Below are 19,389 nucleotides of genomic sequence, written 5' to 3' on the forward strand. Positions count from 1 at the left end.
ACAGTAAGAAATTGATAGAGACATTCCATTTATCAAGGTAGGAGTCCTATACCAGTGGGACTAAAGTTTATATCAATTTGTTTGTATAGAAACATCTAAGGATCCCCTGTGAATTGATGTGTTGCTAGCCTCCCGGTCATCATCTGACAGGTCCAGCCATAGATCCCTTTCCCATGCTGTACAAACCTTTCGTGATTTCGTTGAATAATCTCCAAACTGATTAAAGTAAATTGAGAATATCAAGTGCCTCTGAGCCATTGCCTTTGTGCATAAAGATTCAAAGGAGGGAAGCAGAAGAGCAAAGATGAATCTATTACTGAGAACATGCAAAATAAATTCTGAGCATATGGCCGGAAGGTAAATTAAGCCATTTTTGATATAGTTGAAAGTGCTTCTAGACGCAAAAAACATCCTTTTTGAAAGAACTGCTTTGCAATCATTAACGAGTGCTGCCATTCCGTGACCAGAAAAGTATTCATCATGCCAGGTGGGTAGGCTGGACTGAACCTAACTGAAGTAAGAAGACTGAGCATGGGTGATAAGAGTGAGGCTTGTAGAAGCTGTGTAAGGTAAAGCCTATGGTCGGGTGATCCAACAAACTCCTGGCGATATCCGACCTCAGGATCCAGGAAAGAGATTCTGGGCCAACGTCAAGAAAGATTTCTCTAGACCAGAGGTGTCAAACTCAATTTATTTGTGGGCTGCATCAGCATTATGATTGCCTTCAAAAGGGCCGGTTGTATCTGTAAGACTAAATGTCGAGAGCATCCCCTACTCTTACATAAGACGTCAAGAGCCTCTCCACCATCAGAAGTTGAGTCCCCCACCCTTCCTTACATCACAGTGCACCTCCCTTACCTTGTGGTGCTGCTGGAAAGAAGCTGGAGGCATTTCTGGAAAGCAGAAAGTATAAGGTCTGGAGGAGAACTGGAGCTCTCATGCATCTACAGGAGAGGGGTGAGGACCACATAAAATGGCTTGGAGGGCCGGATTCGGCCCACGGGCCTTGTGTTTGACACCTGTGCTCTAGACCTACCCAATCTTTGGTTGTCGTGAATCATCCAGTCCTCCACCCTAGCTATAAATTAAATTACTTTTTTTATCCTCATCACTCACATAGCCTTGCAGGTCTAAAAAAAAAAAAAAAAACTGGATATCATATCATAGGCACTGTCCATCAACCCACAGGAACACTCATGGAACCCCAGAGAAAAACTATGCAACAAATTAAAAGTTTCACGCCAAGCCCAGATTCACAGGTAAAGTGGAGCTAAACCCATCAATTTAACAGTTTCCTGAAACAGTTACTGTACATCCAAGGCATGCTGTAAATGACTGTCAGAGGGTTCAATTCACTAAAAAAATAAAATATTGCATGTATTTTTGCATTAAAATACCAAATGCAGTATTTAATTTAGAAGCAAGCAATTAAAAAAAATTAAGTTTTTTTTTTGTTTTGCAGAAGTTCGTACATTTTTTTACACCCTCTTTAATCACAGACCTCTGGCTGCAGCAGAAAGTGAAACATTTAGCAGCGGTATTCAAGCTCCTGCTTGGGGATACTGGTTGTCAGGGAGCCGGAATCAACCAGCGTCTTCAGTGACTCACCCCTGCTCAGCTCATTCAGCTGTCCAGGGATTCCCAGACGACACATAATTGCAAAGAAGAAGAAAAACAATGTAAAAAAAATGGCATGGGGGTTCCCTTAGTGTCGGTTCACACTATTGTGATGCGGGAACACTGCGAATATACTGCGTGTTCCCGCATTGCATCCGCACACACAGGCAGTTCACGCTGGGGGTGTCAATTCATAGTTAAGGACACCCCCAGATCAGATCACATATCGCAGTGCGATCTGACAGTTCGCACAGAAATCGGATCGCCCTGGTGTGAACCACCATGCGATTCGATTCTGGTGCGGACCAAAATAAGGGTCCTGTGCGAGTTCACTGTGATTGCGGTGCAAATTCAGCCATACAAACTGTATGGCTGAACTCGCACCGCACAGACATCGCATGTGATTTTAGGAGCAGTGCGCTCCGAATCATATGCAATGTCTGTGATCGCAGTAGTGTGAACTGGCACTTAAAAAGATACTAAAGGTTTACTTTTTTAAAAAAAAATAACAAACATGTTATACTTACCTGCTCTGGCTTTGCACAGAGCATCCCTGATCCTCCTCTTCTCAGGTTTTCAGCCGCCACTCCTGGTCGATCCCCCCTGCTGACTGCCCCCAGAGCAAGCGGCTTGTTCTGGGGGCACTTGGGCATGCTTGCTCCCAAGCCACCTCTGTGTGTCTATAAGACATAGAGTGCTGCTTGGCCCCACCCCCTCCTCACTGACTGTGACTGACAGCAGTGGTAGCCAAATGCTCCTGCTGTGGTCTCAGTCAAGAGACCTGGGAGAGCCGCTGCTCTCATGCACGTTGCTGAATCAAGTTCAGGCTCAGGTAAATATAAGAGGATGGCTGAGGGGGGAGCTGTACATAAAATGCATGAAGGTAAAAAACCTTCAGCCTTTAAAAGCACTTTAACATAACCCTGGTCTGGTGGTTGTTGGTGCTTGCCGGTGGGCAGCTCAACAGAATCTGGAAGCACCCTTTAACAAAAATATACATACAACCTATTGGGATTCAAGCACAGGTATATCTTTTCTCTGTTGTAACGCAGGCCAGTGACCAGACCTGAACCTAGTAGCTCTCCCACACCTTCTGTCTTTATGCCCCATGTTGGCATGGTGTCCACTGTAGCATTTGCATTGGCAGAGCAGTGTAGGACTGGCCGTAAGAGGGATTACCTTGACGCAGTTGGCCAGAATAAACATATGTTGCAATATATGTGAACTAAAAATCCTTGTTTTTCATTGCAAAGTTTGCTGGAAAGGGTGTATAGCAGTGTGCAGAGGGTCCATCCAGAATTTCTGGCCTTAACATGTAGTCACCGGATTGTTTAAATACAAGCTATTGGGATTTGAGCACAGGTACATTTTTTCTCTGCTTTAACAAAAAGGGGGAGCCCTAGATACTGGCCCCCCACTCCCTCCCCAAGTGAATGAGTAATGAGTACCCCTACTCATTTACTCCCTCCCCCCCCCACCCCCCAAAAAGAAAAAAAAAGGAAATGCACCCAAATGTTAGACTAGTCTTTTCAAAATTAAAAAAAAAACCTCCCATGGTATACATCCATTCTGAACCATGTAATTCATCAACGTAGGTCCATGTTAATGGACAAAGCCTGCTGAAAGCCTTTTGCTTCCTACATGCCAAATAAAATCTTCAGGTCCCTGTCACTAAAGTGCACAAAGGGGCAGAGTCACTCAGGTGACATTATTGACCTATTATGAGCCATCTTTGTTTAGCCGTCATTTAGGGTCACCATCTACTTCCTGGTCTGAGATGCCAGCTCAGAGATGACAACATGAATGTTACAATATTGCAGCCCGATCACTGGGGAGATTGAGAAAAAGCTTATTTCTGCCTGCAGCACACGGATATCATCTCTGCCTTTTAAAGTCATATGACATAGGGCTGGGGTTTGTAATGATATGTGGAGCCTGTTTGAAAAACAATACTGTTGCTGTTTATTGCGATATGTCAGGAAAGTATTCATCCAGACTTGTAAAAGATACTGAAAGGTCAGACATAGAGACCCGGCCTAAAGGCTTCCAGAATCTTCAATGCTATCAGGAGGAAAACTAGCAACTTAAATATATACAAGTCTGGCTAAAACCCTCTGACATGACATGATTACAATCCTCTTATGGTAATGGAGCCTGGGGCTCTGTCACCAACCCACAGGAATCCAAATGGGAAACCGCATCATCAATATGACAACTGGAGTTCTGCAAACACATACAAATTCATCAGAGAACATCAAACAGAACTTACTAAGGAGGACAGGGCAGATTCCTCGTACAGCGTACAATCCAGAAATCATAGAGACTACATTTACATCATCCTCAGCTAATAGAACGCATTACTGAACATCAAGACAAGCACTTAATCAAATCAATCAAAATTCCCATGAACATTGGCCCCAAAAAAAAAAAAAAATTCAAGGCAATAAAACAAATCCAAAAAAAAAAAAAAAAAAAATAGGCCACTAAATCAATTGGGGGGAGAACACAGGAAGCAGTTATCTGCCAGTCTTCAATCTTTAAAGTATAACTAAAGGCATTTTTTTTTTAGTTTTGGAAAGGATTTAGAACAGGGGTATTGAATTAAAATTCACGGAGGTCCCATCACTAATGTTTTCTTCCAGCAGGGGTCCGAATCGTATGTTTGATTCTTAATGGCACCTTGAAGCATTGGCAAACAATGCATGTTTTCGTAAGCCCCAAACCAGCTGATGCAGCGCAATTTAAAGGGGGCAGGGACTACTTTTTGTAAGTTTCTGCATGTAAGACAGCCCACTGAAATGAATGGGCTGCCTACATGCAGAACACAGGTAGCAATGTTATAAACCTAGCCTCAGATCCTTCACATCACATTCTGTCATTACAACAATATTCTCAGTCCCGCCTGCACATCACAACCCCCCCCCTTCACATTACTGTCCTCAGCCCCCCTTCATATCACCCCCCCCTCTCCCCTCACATCCCTGTTGTCACCACCCCCCCCCCCCTTTACCTAATTCCAATTCTTATGCCCCTTTATATCAGGCCCCTCCTCCTTCACATTTCTGTCCTCAGCCCCCCTCTACATTCCTGTCCTTAGCCCCCTTTATATGACCTCCCTCCTCCTTCACATTCCTGTTCTCAGCACCCCTTCACATTCCTGTCATCACACCCCAACCCCTTTACATGCCTGTTCTCACCCCCACTACCCCTTTACATTCCTGTCCTCAGCCCCCCCTCTACATTTCTGTCCTCACTCCTTGCCCCCCATTTTATTCCTGTCCTTGCCCCCAATACCCCTTTACATTTCTGTCATTAGCTCCCACTACCCCTTTACATTCCTGTCCTTAGCCCCCACTACCCCTTTACATTCCTGTCCTTAGCCCCCACTACCCCTTTACATTCCTGTCCTTGCTCCAACTACCCCTTTACATTCCTGTCCTTGCTCCAACTACTCCTTTTCATTCCTGTTCTTGCCCCCCACTACCCCTTTACATTCCTGTCCTTGCCCCCCCCACTACCCCTTTACATTCCTGTCCTTGCCACCACTAAACCTTTACATTCCTGTCATTAGCCCCCACTACCCCTTTACATTCCTGTCCTTAGCCCCCACTACCCCTTTACATTCCTGTCCTTAGCCCCCACTACCCCTTTACATTCCTGTCCTTGCTCCAACTACCCCTTTACATTCCTGTCCTTGCCTCCACTACCCCTTTACATTCCTGTCCTTGCCTCCACTACCCCCTTTACATTCCTGTCATTAGCCCCCACTACCCCTTTACATTCCTGTCCTTGCTCCAACTAACCATTTACATTCCTGTCCTTGCCTCCACTACCCCTTTACATTCCTGTCCTTGCCTCCACTACCCCTTTACATTCCTGTCCTTGCCACCACTAAACCTTTACATTCCTGTCATTAGCCCCCACTACCCCTTTACATTCCTGTCCTTGCTCCAACTACCCCTTTACATTCCTGTCCTTGCCTCCACTATTCCTTTACATTCCTGTCCTTGCCCCTACTACCCCTTTACACTCCTGTCCTTGCCCCTACTACCCCTTTACATTCCTACCATTAGCCCCCACTACCCCTTTACATTCCTGTCCTCAGCTCCCCCCATCTCCAGATTCCTGTCCTCGGCCCCCCTTCACAGCACCCTTGGCTTCCTCCACATCATTCACAGCAGTAACAGTTCTCTTTATTGTCCTGCCTACACAAGGCGGAAGGCACATTAGTCTAGAGCGGACATTGGCAGCAGGATAGCTCCGCATGGACGGCCGGAGGCATGAAGCGGACATCGGAAGCAAAACAGCTCTAGAAGGAGGGCGGGATCTGCACAACATTTCCTGATAATCAGCTAGTGATTGGTTGCCAGCAACCAATCACCTGCTAGTTCTCTATTTATCATGTTTACCATTATCATGAAAGTAAAAAAAAAAATCCTACATTTTGTGCTGTAACCTGAACAGGAACAGAGGGGAAATCTTCCAATGGGTACACTAGATATGTTGACAACAGATTTTTCTCAGTTTAGAGTGATTTTTTTTCTCACTTCCTGTTTTGGCTATTGGGACAGGAAGTGAAGGGAAATCTCCCCAATGGGAAATTCCCACTCCCCAATGTAGTTCTACTTTACAGAAAGTCTATAAACTGGCCTCCAATCTGTAAATAATGGTAATTCCTAAAGACAGATCCTGAGCTTGTACAGACTCAGCACACACAAGGCTTTGTTCACAAAGCATGCCGTGCACACCACGATAAAGATTCTTATTTTCAAAAAATGTATTTTCAGATGAGTCCAATGAGATTTGGAAAGTCACATGGCTGAAATTAAGATCCTCATGCTTGTGTTTAAACTTTCTGAATTGGGCCTGGGTGACATAGAATGATGAATTCCATTTCCTTTTACAGAATTCTGAATACATAGAAGGACACGAACTTCCCGAGACTCCTTGCTCACATCCAGAACTTGACTTCCATAGATGAGAAAAGGAAACTCCACACCGTAAAGGGGGGAGAGGAATCACAGATGAAAATAGCTGCACAGTATATAACATGTCATCGGCTAGGAGGAACATCCATCAAAAAAAACCTCCTACCTCTAATAGTGTCCCACAGTATCTCCTAAATATTCCTTATATGCTCAAATTCTACCCTACTCCCAGCCGATGACAATGCCCCAATTACATTGCTAGCACTAAAATGTACTTAACAAAAAAAAAAAAAGAAATTATATATATATATATATATATATATATATATATATATATATATATATATATATATATATATATACACACACACACACACACACACACACAGTGCCTTGTGAAAGTATTCGGCCCCCTTGAACTTTGACCTTTTGCCACATTTCAGGCTTCAAACAAAGATATAAAACTGTAATTTTTTGTGAAGAATCAACAAGCGGGACACAATCATGAAGTGGAACGAAATTTATTGGATATTTCAAACTTGTTAAACAAATAAAAAACTGAAATTGGGCGTGCAAAATTATTCAGCCCCCTTAAGTTAATACTTTGTAGCGCCACCTTTTGCTGCGATTACAGCTGTAAGTCGCTTGGGGTATGTCTCTATCAGTTTTGCACATTGAGAGACTGACATTTTTGCCCATTCCTCCTTGCAAAACAGCTCGAGCTCAGTGAGGTTGGATGGAGAGCGTTTGTGATTAGCAGTTTTCAGTTCTTTCCACAGATTCTCGATTGGATTCAGGTCTGGACTTTGACTTGGCCATTCTAACACCTGGATATGTTTATTTGTGAACCATTCCATTGTAGATTTTGCTTTATGTTTTGGATCATTGTCTTGTTGGAAGACAAATCTCCATCCCAGTCTCAGGTCTTTTGCAGACTCCATCAGGTTTTCTTCCAGAATGGTCCTGTATTTGGCTCCATCAATCTTCCCATCAATCTTAACCATCTTCCCTGTCCCTGCTGAAGAAAAGCAGGCCCAAACCATGATGCTGCCACCACCATGTTTTACAGTGGGGGTGGTGTGTTCAGGGTGATGAGCTGTGTTGCTTTTACGCCAAACATAACGTTTTGCATTGTTGCCAAAAAGTTTGATTTTGGTTTCATCTGACCAGAGCACCTTCTTCCACATGTTTGGTGTGTCTCCCAGGTGGCTTGTGGCAAACTTTAAACGACACTTTTTATGGATATCTTTAAGAAATGGCTTTCTTCTTGCCACTCTTCCATAAAGTCCAGATTTGTGAAGTATACTACTGATTGCTGTCCTATGGACAGAGTCTCCCACCTCAGCTGTAGATCTCTGCAGTTCATTCAGAGTGATCATGGGCCTCTTGGCTGCATCTCTGATCAGTCTTCTCCTTGTATGAGCTGAAAGTTTAGAGGGACTGCCAGGTCTTCGTAGATTTGCAGTGGTCTGATACTGCTTCCATTTCAATATTATCGCTTGCACAGTGCTCCTTGGGATGTTTAAAGCTTGGGAAATCTTTTTGTATCCAAATCCGGCTTTAAACTTCTCCACAACAGTATCTCGGACCTGCCTGGTGTGTTCCTTGTTCCTCATGATGCTCTCTGCGCTTTAAACGGACCTCTGAGACTATCACAGTGCAGGTGCATTTATACGGAGACTTGATTACACACAGGTGGATTCTATTTATCATCATTAGTCATTTAGGTCAACATTGGATCATTCAGAGATCCTCACTGAACTTCTGGAGAGAGTTTGCTGCACTGAAAGTAAAGGGGCTGAATAATTTTGCACGCCCAATTTTTCAGTTTTTTATTTGTTAACAAAGTTTGAAATATCCAATAAATTTCGTTCCACTTCATGATTGTGTCCCACTTGTTGTTGATTCTTCACAAAAAATTACAGTTTTATATCTTTAGGTTTGAAGCCTGAAATGTGGCAAAAGGTCGCAAAGTTCAAGGGGGCCAAATACTTTCGCAAGGCACTGTATGCATCGACTTTTGGGTGATTCAAGCCGAATTGCCCAAATTTCATTCTGTGGGAGGCCCCAGGATCGCAGATTGGGGTCCCCATCAATGCAATTGTACTGGGCCCAGGCCCCATCAGCTCAGCAAGGGGCCCAAGGGCAGAGAGGGGACTCTTTAAATACCTTTAGGCCCATGTACAGTATTCCCATAGCCCAAGGTGTACCACAATTAAATAAAAAAGTTTCCCGGGCCTCATCAGTTCAGCAGCAGGGTCGGGGACAGGGAGGGGACTATTTACTCATTTTTGGGATTAGGCAAACTTCTCCACCATGCTACGGCTCTCAACTACTACATTTATTTTATCATCAGGAGCCGTGGCACACAGGAATACTCCGGTTACTTCTGAAAATGAGTAAATAGTCCCTGTCACCTGCTGCTGAACTGATGGGACCTGTGGATTTTTTTTGTTATTTGCTGGGAACTGTGGGTAGCAGGATTACTGCTCAGTGCAATAAGATACTTAAAGGGCAGGGACTGTCAAGCAGATGGGGGGAGCTCTGTCGGGAGGGCTGTATGGGTTCCCACCATTGCTAATGGTGGGCCTGGGTAGAAAGGTCAGCAACACAAGGATTAACAAAAGTGGAGTTGATTAATTGATTTTTGTCAATAGAGACGGGCAGATAATTCTCAGCTGAACAGCGTCAGCATCCAACAGTGTCAACCGCTGCTTGGGTATTCTGAGAGCCATTGGCGCCAGCTTTCAGAGTACAAAAGCTGCAGAGGAAGAGTCTTCCATTCATCCTGTGCAGCATGGATGGAAGAATTGGTTTGGTTTCTTTCATTTGCTCAGCCTATCAATAGGTATATGGCCAGAGATAGATAGATAGATAGATAGATAGATAGATAGATAGATAGATAGATAGATAGATAGATAGATAGATAGATAGATAGATAGATAGATAGATAGATAGTGACAGAAGAATAATAAAGGTGAAGACAGGTAGAGAAAGAAAAAAATACAAAGAAAAGAAGCAGATTGTCTGGTTTCTTGCACGCTCCCTGAACACATTTCCGGACAGTTCTAAGAAAACAACTGGTTTCTAGAAAGGCGATTCTGTACATGAAACAGCTGCGAGCCGCCTCCTGTGTGCTGAACCCTCCACGCCAAACTCAATTACATGCCACATTGTGATAGAAAGCCTTTTCAGGCACGGTTCTGGCACCGGAGCAGAGGTGACCCGCTGATTAATGAGGTCATACAGACCGCAATATGCCAAGTGGAACGGGGAGAGGCGCGCTCCTGTCTCTATAAGAAACGAAGATAAAGATAAAAAGAATCAGCTGGCAGACATCACACACTTTACTACAACGAAGGACTGCCGGTGGCGCACTAAACCTAAAATTATAATCATATCAATATTTTAGAGGCTTATCAAAGCAGAAAATACCTTAAAGCAGTATTAAAGTGATTGTAAAGTCTAGTTTTTTTTTAAATTAAAATAATAATACTTACCTCCTCTGTGCAGGTGGTTTTGCACAGAGCAGCCCGGATCCTCCTCTTCTCGGGTCCCTCTTCTGTGCTCCTGGCTCCTCCCTCCTGTTAAGTGCCCCCACAGCAAGCAGTTTGCTATGGGGGCACCCGAGCCGAGCTGCAGCTCCCAGTATACATTCAGACACGGAGCTGCCATTCGGCTCCACCCCCTCTCTCTCCTAAATGGCTTACTGACTTTAATTGACAGCAGCAGGAGCCAATGGCGCCAATCAGGATAAAGCGTCCCGGACAGCTAAGGCCCTTTTGGACATCACTGGATAGAGATGGGCTCAGGTAAGTGTTAGGGGGACTGCTGCACACAGAAGGCTTTTTAACTTAATGCATAGAATGCTTAAAAATAGAAAAAACCTTCTGACTTTACACCCACTTTAAACCCAAAACTAAAAATGTAATTTATTGCAGGTTACTAATCATTAGATGTGGTGGCAGTATTCGTTTTCTCTTTTTCAGGCTTTTCCCCCTCTGTTTTCCCCTGGTGATCTGGCCATTAACAAGTCTCCTATATTAGAGTGCCCCCAACTCTGAATTAAGGAGCAACAGAGACACCTTTGAACAGCAGCATATGGGGAGGGGAGTGTTAGATCTCCTAGCAGATTTAACAACACTACCAAATTAAAGCCAAACTCTATCCTAAAAGGAAAAAAACAGTTTGATTTTGAACTGATTTTAATGTATTAGCTAAAGGTTTGGGTTGGGATAAATACATAAAAGCTGAACATTGTAAGCATCCCTGTCAGTGTTAAATGATTTGTCTCATCTTTATAACAGGTACGTTCTGCTGGAGAGCTTCTTTGGAAGAACAACAATTTCTGCCAGGATCACCAAGAGAAAATAAAAGAAAGAAAGCCTAAAATAGAAAATGAATGCATCCAAACACATCGAAGAATAAGTAAGCTGCAGTATAATTAGGCCCCGTTCACACAGGGGCGATCCGACTTCGGGGGGGCGACCTCCGAGGTCACGGTGCGAGCAGCACGCCGCGACCTCGGAGCGGCCGCCACGGACTTCATAACATTGAAGTCTATGGCGGTCGCCTCCGGGTCGCCCCAAAGAAGCTCCGGACCCTTTTTCTAAGTCAGTGCGACTTGTGTCGCTCCTATTAGAACGGGTCCGCAGCTTCCCTATGGAAGGTGACCTACGGCGACCTGTGAGGCGACCAGGTCGCCTTAGTGTGAGCGGGGACTAAATGTTTGCTTTTGGGGTGAATACTGCTTTACGCTGGCTATGGATGGATCAAAATTTGGCCGGTTCAGCAGGGACTCGCCAGATTTCACCCCATCTATGGCCATATCTCTGCTCCAATTCATCCCAAAGGTGTTCTATTGGATTGAGGTCAGGACTCTGTGCAGGCCAGTCAAGTTCCTTCACCCCAAACTTGCTCATCCATGTCTTAATGGACATGGACACTGCCGGGGCTGAGGAGAAGAGGTGAGGGCACTGCCTGGGCTGAGGAGAAGAAGAAGTGAGGACACTGCCAGGGCTGAGGAGAAGAAGAAGTGAGGACACTGCCAGGGCTGAGGAGAAGAAGAGGTGAGGACACTGCCAGGGCTGAGGAGAAGAGGCAAAGACACTGCCTGGGCCGAGGAGAAGAGGGGAGGACACCGCCAGGGCTGAGGAGAAGAGGTGAGGACACTGCCTGGCCTGAGGAGAAGAAGAGGTGAGGACACTGCCTGGGCTGAGGAGAAGAAGAGGTGAGGACACTGCCTGGGCTGAGGAGAAGAAGAGGTGAGGACACTGCCAGGGCTGAGGAGAAGAGGGGAGGACACTGCCAGGGCTGAGGAGAAGAGGGGAGGACACTGCCAGGGCTGAGGAGAAGAGGTGAGGACACTGCCTGGGCTGAGGAGAAGAGGCAATGCACTGCCTGGGCCGAGGAGAAGAGGGGAGGACACTGCCAGGGCTGAGGAGAAGAGGTGAGGACACTGCCAGGGCTGAGGAGAAGAGGCAAAGACACTGCCTGGGCCGAGGAGAAGAGGGGAGGACACTGCCAGGGCTGAGGAGAAGAAGAGGTGAGGACACTGCCTGGGCTGAGGAGAAGAGGCAAAGACACTGCCTGGGCCGAGGAGAAGAGGGGAGGACACCGCCAGGGCTGAGGAGAAGAGGTGAGGACACCGCCTGGGCTGAGGAGAAGAGGTGAGGACACTGCCAGGGCTGAGGAGAAGAGGTGAGGACACCGCCTGGGCTGAGGAGAAGAGGTGAGGACACTGCCTGGGCTGAGGAGAAGAGGGGAGGACACTGCCAGGGCTGAGGAGAAGAGGGGAGGACACTGCCAGGGCTGAGGAGAAGAGGGGAGGACACTGCCAGGGCTGAGGAGAAGAGGGGAGGACACTGCCAGGGCTGAGGAGAAGAGGGGAGGACACTGCCAGGGCTGAGGAGAAGAGGGGAGGACACTGCCAGGGCTGAGGAGAAGAAGAGGTGAGGACACTGCCTGGGCTGAGGAGAAGAGGCAAAGACACTGCCTGGGCCGAGGAGAAGAGGGGAGGACACCGCCAGGGCTGAGGAGAAGAGGTGAGGACACCGCCTGGGCTGAGGAGAAGAGGTGAGGACACTGCCAGGGCTGAGGAGAAGAGGTGAGGACACTGCCTGGGCTGAGGAGAAGAGGCGAGGACACTGCCAGGGCTGAGGAGAAGAGGCGAGGACACTGCCAGGGCTGAGGAGAAGAGGCAAGGACACTGCCAGGGCTGAGGAGAAGAGGTGAGGCACTACCTGGGCTGAGGAGAAGAGGCGAGGACACTGCCTGGACTGAGGAGAAGAGGCGAGGACACTGCCAGGGCTGAGGAGAAGAGGTGAGGCACTACCTGGTCTTAGGAGAAGGAGGTGAGGACACTGCCAGGGCTGAGGAGAAGAGGCGAGGCACTACCTGGGCTGAGAAGGAGGTGCAGAAGTATATCTTCTGCATGTTTTCATCTCATGCTTACTGTGTGTGTGTGTGTGTGCCAGTATCAGCATGTAGTCCTATTTTCAGGAGTGCACATGATAGGGTGGCTCCATAAGAACCTGCAAAAAAAAGGAGCCACTCTAAAGTAGGAAGGCAGGAAGCAGTGATTGTGTGACTGAATTAAAACTGGTGGAAAGGCAAACATGAAAAAGAGGCATACTAAGTAAGGCTAGCCATATATGAGGCAATTTTTTTTCCTGTAACCACAGGCAACATTCAGTGTTGATGGGGAATCCCTCGCATGGAGCTTTTGTAATCTGACAGTGGGAGGTTTCCCAGCCTTCAGAATACAATGATCACTGCTGGCTGCTATTGCTATCAGCAGTGATCAAATGAAGAAACCCAACAGGCTGGTTAGACTGAAGTTGATCGAGCATCTATGGACGGCATGAGCAGCTGAAAAGATTGAGGCCGATAATCACATTAGGTTGCTTGCTTCATCCTGCCTTTTTTAAAAAACAATGATGTCATCCCCGGCTCATCTAATGCTGTTACTATAAATCACTAGAAGAAATACAAGGTTAACATATATCGCCTTAACTGAACCTCCTCCCCTCCCACCCTTCAAATCAAACACACAAAGCCTTGTGTATAAAAACCTCCAGTCTTATGACTGTGACATCAGGCTCTGCACACATGTAGGATGTGTGCTATGACAGTCCATTAAATTCCAGCTAACTAAACAAGACAGCAAACAACTGATACCTAGTCTCCGCATAGGTCTCAGAAAAGTGGTAAAGCAATTAAAATAGCACATGGTTTAAATACACTCATGTGAACTCTTATTCTATCCATGCACTTTTACGATTCCCACACCTCTGTTGTGCAATATAAACAAGAGGGTGACACGGCTTTCTCTGTCAGAGTAAAGCTGGCCATTCAGCAGGGACTGGCCGAGATATGGACCATGTATGGGCAGGCTGAATGTACCAAAGTTAATCGATCAATCAACTTTGGTACAACCAGCCTGTCAGATTTTACATGTGATTTTTGCAAAAAAAAGCACACAGGAGGGCGTGACCACCCCGTGCATTACCATTTATAAATGTTATTGAATCCACATTAGCAAATGGATACTCACATGCGACCAAAAGTTAGTAAGCCAAACAGATCTGCTCCAACCGGAAAGCAATAGCGGAAAGTCCTGGAGACAAAATGGTTGGACTGCTGACATGCTTTGGGGGTCACGTTCCATGACCCCTGAAACTGTGTGTTTAGTTATTTAGAGGGGACAGCAAATTTACACTGTAAGTCCGGGTTCACATTTGTGCGATGCGGGAACGCTGCGAACATGCAGCGTGATCCCGCATTGCATCCGCACCCCTGGCAGTTCACACTGCCATATGCGATACGCAGGGGGGTGTCAATTAAAAGTGAACGACACCCCCAGTTGCGATCGCATATCGCAGTGCGATCTGCAAGTTCGCACAGAATCGGATCGCACTAGTGTAAGCCACTATGCGATCAGATTGTGCTGCGGATAAAAAAAAAGGGTCAGGTGCGTGTTTAGTGTATGGCTGAAATTTGCACCGCACATGAGATCGCATGTAATTTAGGAGCAGTGCGCTCCGAATTACATGCGATCTCCGTGATCGCACTAATGTGGACCGGGGCTTATACAAGCTGTACACTCACTACTTTACATTGTAGCAAAGTGTAATTTCTTCAGTGTTGTCACATGAAAAGATATAATAAAATATTTACAAAAATGTGAGGGGTGTACTCACTTTTGTGAGATACTATATGTGTATTTTGTAAGGAATATACAACCAAATTACATTAGTAGTGTTATCAATCCGATCTGCTTTTGAAAGTAGAGCTGCATGATTCTGGATAAAATAGAAATCACTATTGAGTCTCAGTGTAACAATCGGCTCTGCACTAAACAGTGGAAATGCCGGATTAAGATCCTGAGGGGGGTTGAATCGAGATCGTGATTTTATTTAACGATTATTTGTGCAGCTCAATTTAAAAGTGAAAGTACCTTTAATCCTAATTCTCGCCTAGGTGAGCATTACATAAGTTTGGCCCACCTTTCCCTGCCCACTAAATCCAGGGAAACAGGACATGTCCCAGGAGGCTGCGGGACTAATTTGACACCATAGTGCAACCTTGCAAATGTGTAGTGGGGAGCCGGCTGTGAAATAGCAGGAAATCACAGCTGGCTCCCACAGCCAAGATGGCGGCGCCGGGATCCAATAACCAGGGAAGAACCAGCCCAGGTCAAGACAGAACTAGTGAGTGTTTATTTCTTAAAAATCAGCAGATACAATATTGTATTTGTAGCTGCCGACTCTTCATTACGTTTTTTTTTTAATTCTGTTTCTCTCTAAAGCCACAAAAACTATACAAAAACATATTCAGACTGTTCATAATGGTCTCAGCTGGCAACAACTGACCCCAGACAGGGCACCTCCCTTCCTAACACCAAAGTGCCCACCTTCCCGACCCTTCCTTTTAGTAGAACGAAGACTGATATGAAACGCTGAAGTTTTCTGATGCTCCACTGCTCAGTCACATTGTATAACAGAAAGGATACTGCAATGTCTTCATGTATTTCTGTACTGCTTGCAGCCAGTCTGGGATGGTCATTGACGCCTTGTAGTTTGGCACGGATGGTACTGCGGGCTGGAATGATAAAAAAAAAAGTATGAAGACACATTACTGAACAGGGGAACATGTGCACACATTTGTTTTCAGCTAACAAGACCATGTGTTTCCATATGGAAATGACTGTTATCTTACAATCTTTGCAGGATTTCCTAGTTATAAAGAGTTTAATAGATAAATTTCCTCAACACTCCACAACAACAGATGTCTGACCATACTGGCTTGTCTTGATTTTATTGGTGAACACTGTGATAGTACACGGGGAATGGGGTAAAAGGGTTCGTCCAACACCTATAGATTAGAGCTGCACGATTAATCGTATGAAAATCGCGATCTCGATTCACCCCCCCTGACGATCTAAACCTGACATATTCTCGATTCTTTGCATAGCTGAGTGAGCAGAGAAAACAGCTGTGGAAAACTCCCAGTAACTATAAACAAAATGATTACATTGTATCTTTCCTCCCGCAAAGGCCTATCAGCATTAAAGTCTCCCAGTAACTATAAACAAAATGATTACATTGTATCTTTTCCTTCCCTCTGCCAGGGAGAAAGGACGTTTAACCTCTTAAAGACTGGACCTTTCTCTGACACTTGTTGCTTGCAAGTTAAAATCATTTTTTTTTGCTAGAAAAGTACTTAGAACCCCCAAACATTTTATATATTTTTTTAGCAGAGACCCTACAGAATAAAATGGCGATTGTTGTAATATTTTATGTCACACTGTATTTGCGCAGCAGTCTTTCAAACGCAATTAATAAACTTTAATGAATAAAAAAAAAAAACGCAACAGTAAAGTTATCCCAATTTTTTTTTGTTACACAGAGAATCGTGAGAGAATCGTGATCTTTATTCCAAGCTAAAAAAAATCGTGATTCTCATTTTTGGCCAGAATCGTGCAGCTCTACTATAGATGCTGGAGGGCGAAACCACCGGAATTTTTTTTTCTCCCAAGGATCCTATGGATGAGATCTCTGGTGAGTTCTTAGGCCTCCATTCACACCTGAGCACTTCACTTTGAGAAGCACAAAAACGCCTAAGGCCTCTTGCACACTTCAGCTTGAAAAAGCTCAGTAAAGCATTTTTTTTTTTTTTTACCTAGTTGAAATGTAGCCGAGTATTCCTCAGTAAAAAAACAAAACTAAATACGCACATATGAGCATAAATATGAATGAACTTTCCCTAGGTAGGTATTATTGCACGCGAACGCGCAAACACGTGCAAAACAAACACCTAAAAACTACGTCCAAAAAAGCAGAAGCTCAAACATCAGTATTGTGTGCAAGAGGCCTAAGATGTAGAATTCCTTTATTCCTAATGGTCCATTCACACCTGAGCGCTGCATCCCGTCATGTAAAAAGCCAAAAGAGTGCATGAGCTTCTTTGCGGCAGAACCACAGTGTTTTTTGAGCTTTGGCATTTTTATTTTATTATCCAAGAGGGAAAAATATATATCATCTGTTTCATCATTTGTTACTATGTTTTTCAGCTTTTTTATCTGCTTTTATGCATTTTTTATTATTTATTATTATTTTTTGTTAGGGCTCAGGTCAATGAATTTATTTATCCCATCTATTGTTATCTATAGGGTTAAGGGTTCATTTATTTATTTAGGTTAGGGATTCATTTATTATTTAAAAATTATTTATAAAAATCGATGAATTATTATTATTTATATTTTTGTTTTATTCTTTATTTTTAATTATTGCATTTGAGCAGAAAAAACACACAAAGCCACACTTTTCAGATATATTTGTGAAAATAGTTTGTAAACTTTTATTATTTTCCTTCCACTTTGTGTTGGTCCATCACATAAAATCCCAATAAAATACATTTATGTTTTTGGTTGTAACATGACAAAATGTGGAAAATGTCAAGGGGTATGAATACTTTTTTTTTACAGCATTGTAACTAAAACATCCCTTTTTAATGGATGGACCCTTTAACGGAAAAGGGAACTCTTTGTCTCTGATAGGGAAAAGAAAGCTAAAATGAGAGCATTCATAGAAAACTGAACAAAACACTTATTATTTCCCAAGTGTATCTAGAGTAGTCATACCTACAGAGCCTCTCGGAGAGCAATGAACTATTTGTATCATTACCGGCCACCTACAAAGGCCTATAACTTACATTTATTACCCCAGGCATAAAGACCCATTCTAAGGTATCTTCTTGATGAAACACTTATCTTCTTGGGCATTGGTAGGAAACTGGAGAGCTCACTGGAAAGCCATACAGTCACCAGGAGAATGCACCACACCAACTCTCTGCAGGAAATTGGTGGGATATAAAGCCAGGATGCCAGTGATTTAAGACCTCAGTACTGACTTAAGCCTGGTACACACTAATTGATTTAAAGATAGATAAAAAAGCTGACAGCTCCGGTCGGAGCTGCTGTACTAACGATCTGACGTTATTACAATGATTTCCCCCGCCGAGCTGTTGTGTTCTGACAGGGGGACGCCCCCCACCAGAACACTCTGGTCAGCGCTTCAATAAACAGTTCTGAGGGTCAGGAAGATCCCCCAACATTTATACCCACACAGGTAGCACTGACAACTAGATCCAATCTCCATCAAAAGACAGCTGTTATTGTCCAAGAACAAGATCAGGATATTATCCCATCCGTGGTGTCAGAAAGGCTTCATAGGTTAGTCCTTTGATTTACATGGCTGAAGGCCTGTTGTCAAAACACTCAATAGAACTTGTAACGGAGCAGGGCACCCCTGACTGGGTACCTCCGTTGAAAGATGCTCCTAGTGCTTCCCAATGGGCTCCAAGCACGCCACCAGACACCGTAACCACTTCAGACCCCACGAACCGCCGCAGCTTGGTTAGGGTCTCGCAATCTCCTACCCACCCTGGACCTACGACAAGGCTCCAGGTTCCTGTGGGTGAACCTCTCTTTCCCCAGAGAGTGCAGCAGAACGAGCTCTTACACAAGCTCTTACAAGAGCTCAGTGATTATCCAAGGGAGTATGGAAGACCATAGCAATCCCTTGCAGCAGATTCCCCCAATAAGAGACAGGACTCTAGATTGAGGGTGAAGTAACTCTAGAACTCCTTTATTGAACAGACTTATATACAGTTTTCACCCACAAGGTTACCGCCTAAGTGGACCTTGTTGAAGACTGGACGTGATATTCACAATCCAATAGGAACAGAGTTTTACATTCTCATACAGTGTACACAAAAATATACAAAGTGGGACAATCCCCCCTCCCCCTTAGCATCCAATCCACATACCTATAAGTTTCTCTTAAGGTAGACAGACAGAACAATGTGGTATTTAACAATGGAACAGACAGGTAAACTTTAAACACAATACACATTCCCTTCCAATACACAAACAATAGGGAAGTCTGCGAATGACAGTCTTTGTGTCTCTCTCGCAGCCAAGCATGGAATACACTGTGTAAGGTGGTATTAAATCTTCATATTTCTATATGAAGATTTTGCTGACAAATATTTAAGCAATCCAAACCATTACTTATCTGTCTTTCACTCATAGTGACGGTTAGTACCGTCACAGAACTGAAGAAGAAGTGGTTTGAATAAGCTCTGAAACATTTTCATCATTGCGGAGCAAGTCCAACTGACTAAATAACTACTACTAGATATACTGTAACCAGGATAAATAAGAACTTTCACAGACATTGTGATCAATTATGAAAAAAGGAGAAATTGCTCACTGTTCAAGAAAGGAGGACCCTCACCCTGCCAATGTCCAAATTATAGAAAAAAAAAAAAAAAAAAAGGA

The 19,389-nt window shown here is 44.4% G+C and overlaps 1 protein-coding gene across 1 annotated transcript in view; it reads right to left on the bottom strand.

Moving 5' to 3' along the window:
- VASH2 (vasohibin 2) overlaps window positions 1-19,389 on the bottom strand; it is a 153,560-nt gene that overhangs the window by 77,564 nt on the left and 56,607 nt on the right. The window contains exon 3 of the mRNA XM_082251367.1: window positions 15,559-15,647. Within this exon, the coding sequence (XP_082107493.1) occupies window positions 15,559-15,647 (89 nt within the window). The remainder of the gene's footprint in view (window positions 1-15,558; window positions 15,648-19,389) is intronic.

This window comes from Pelophylax lessonae (genome assembly GCF_965119305.1).
Source record: "Pelophylax lessonae genome assembly, chromosome: 3".
Taxonomy (NCBI): domain Eukaryota; kingdom Metazoa; phylum Chordata; class Amphibia; order Anura; family Ranidae; genus Pelophylax; species Pelophylax lessonae.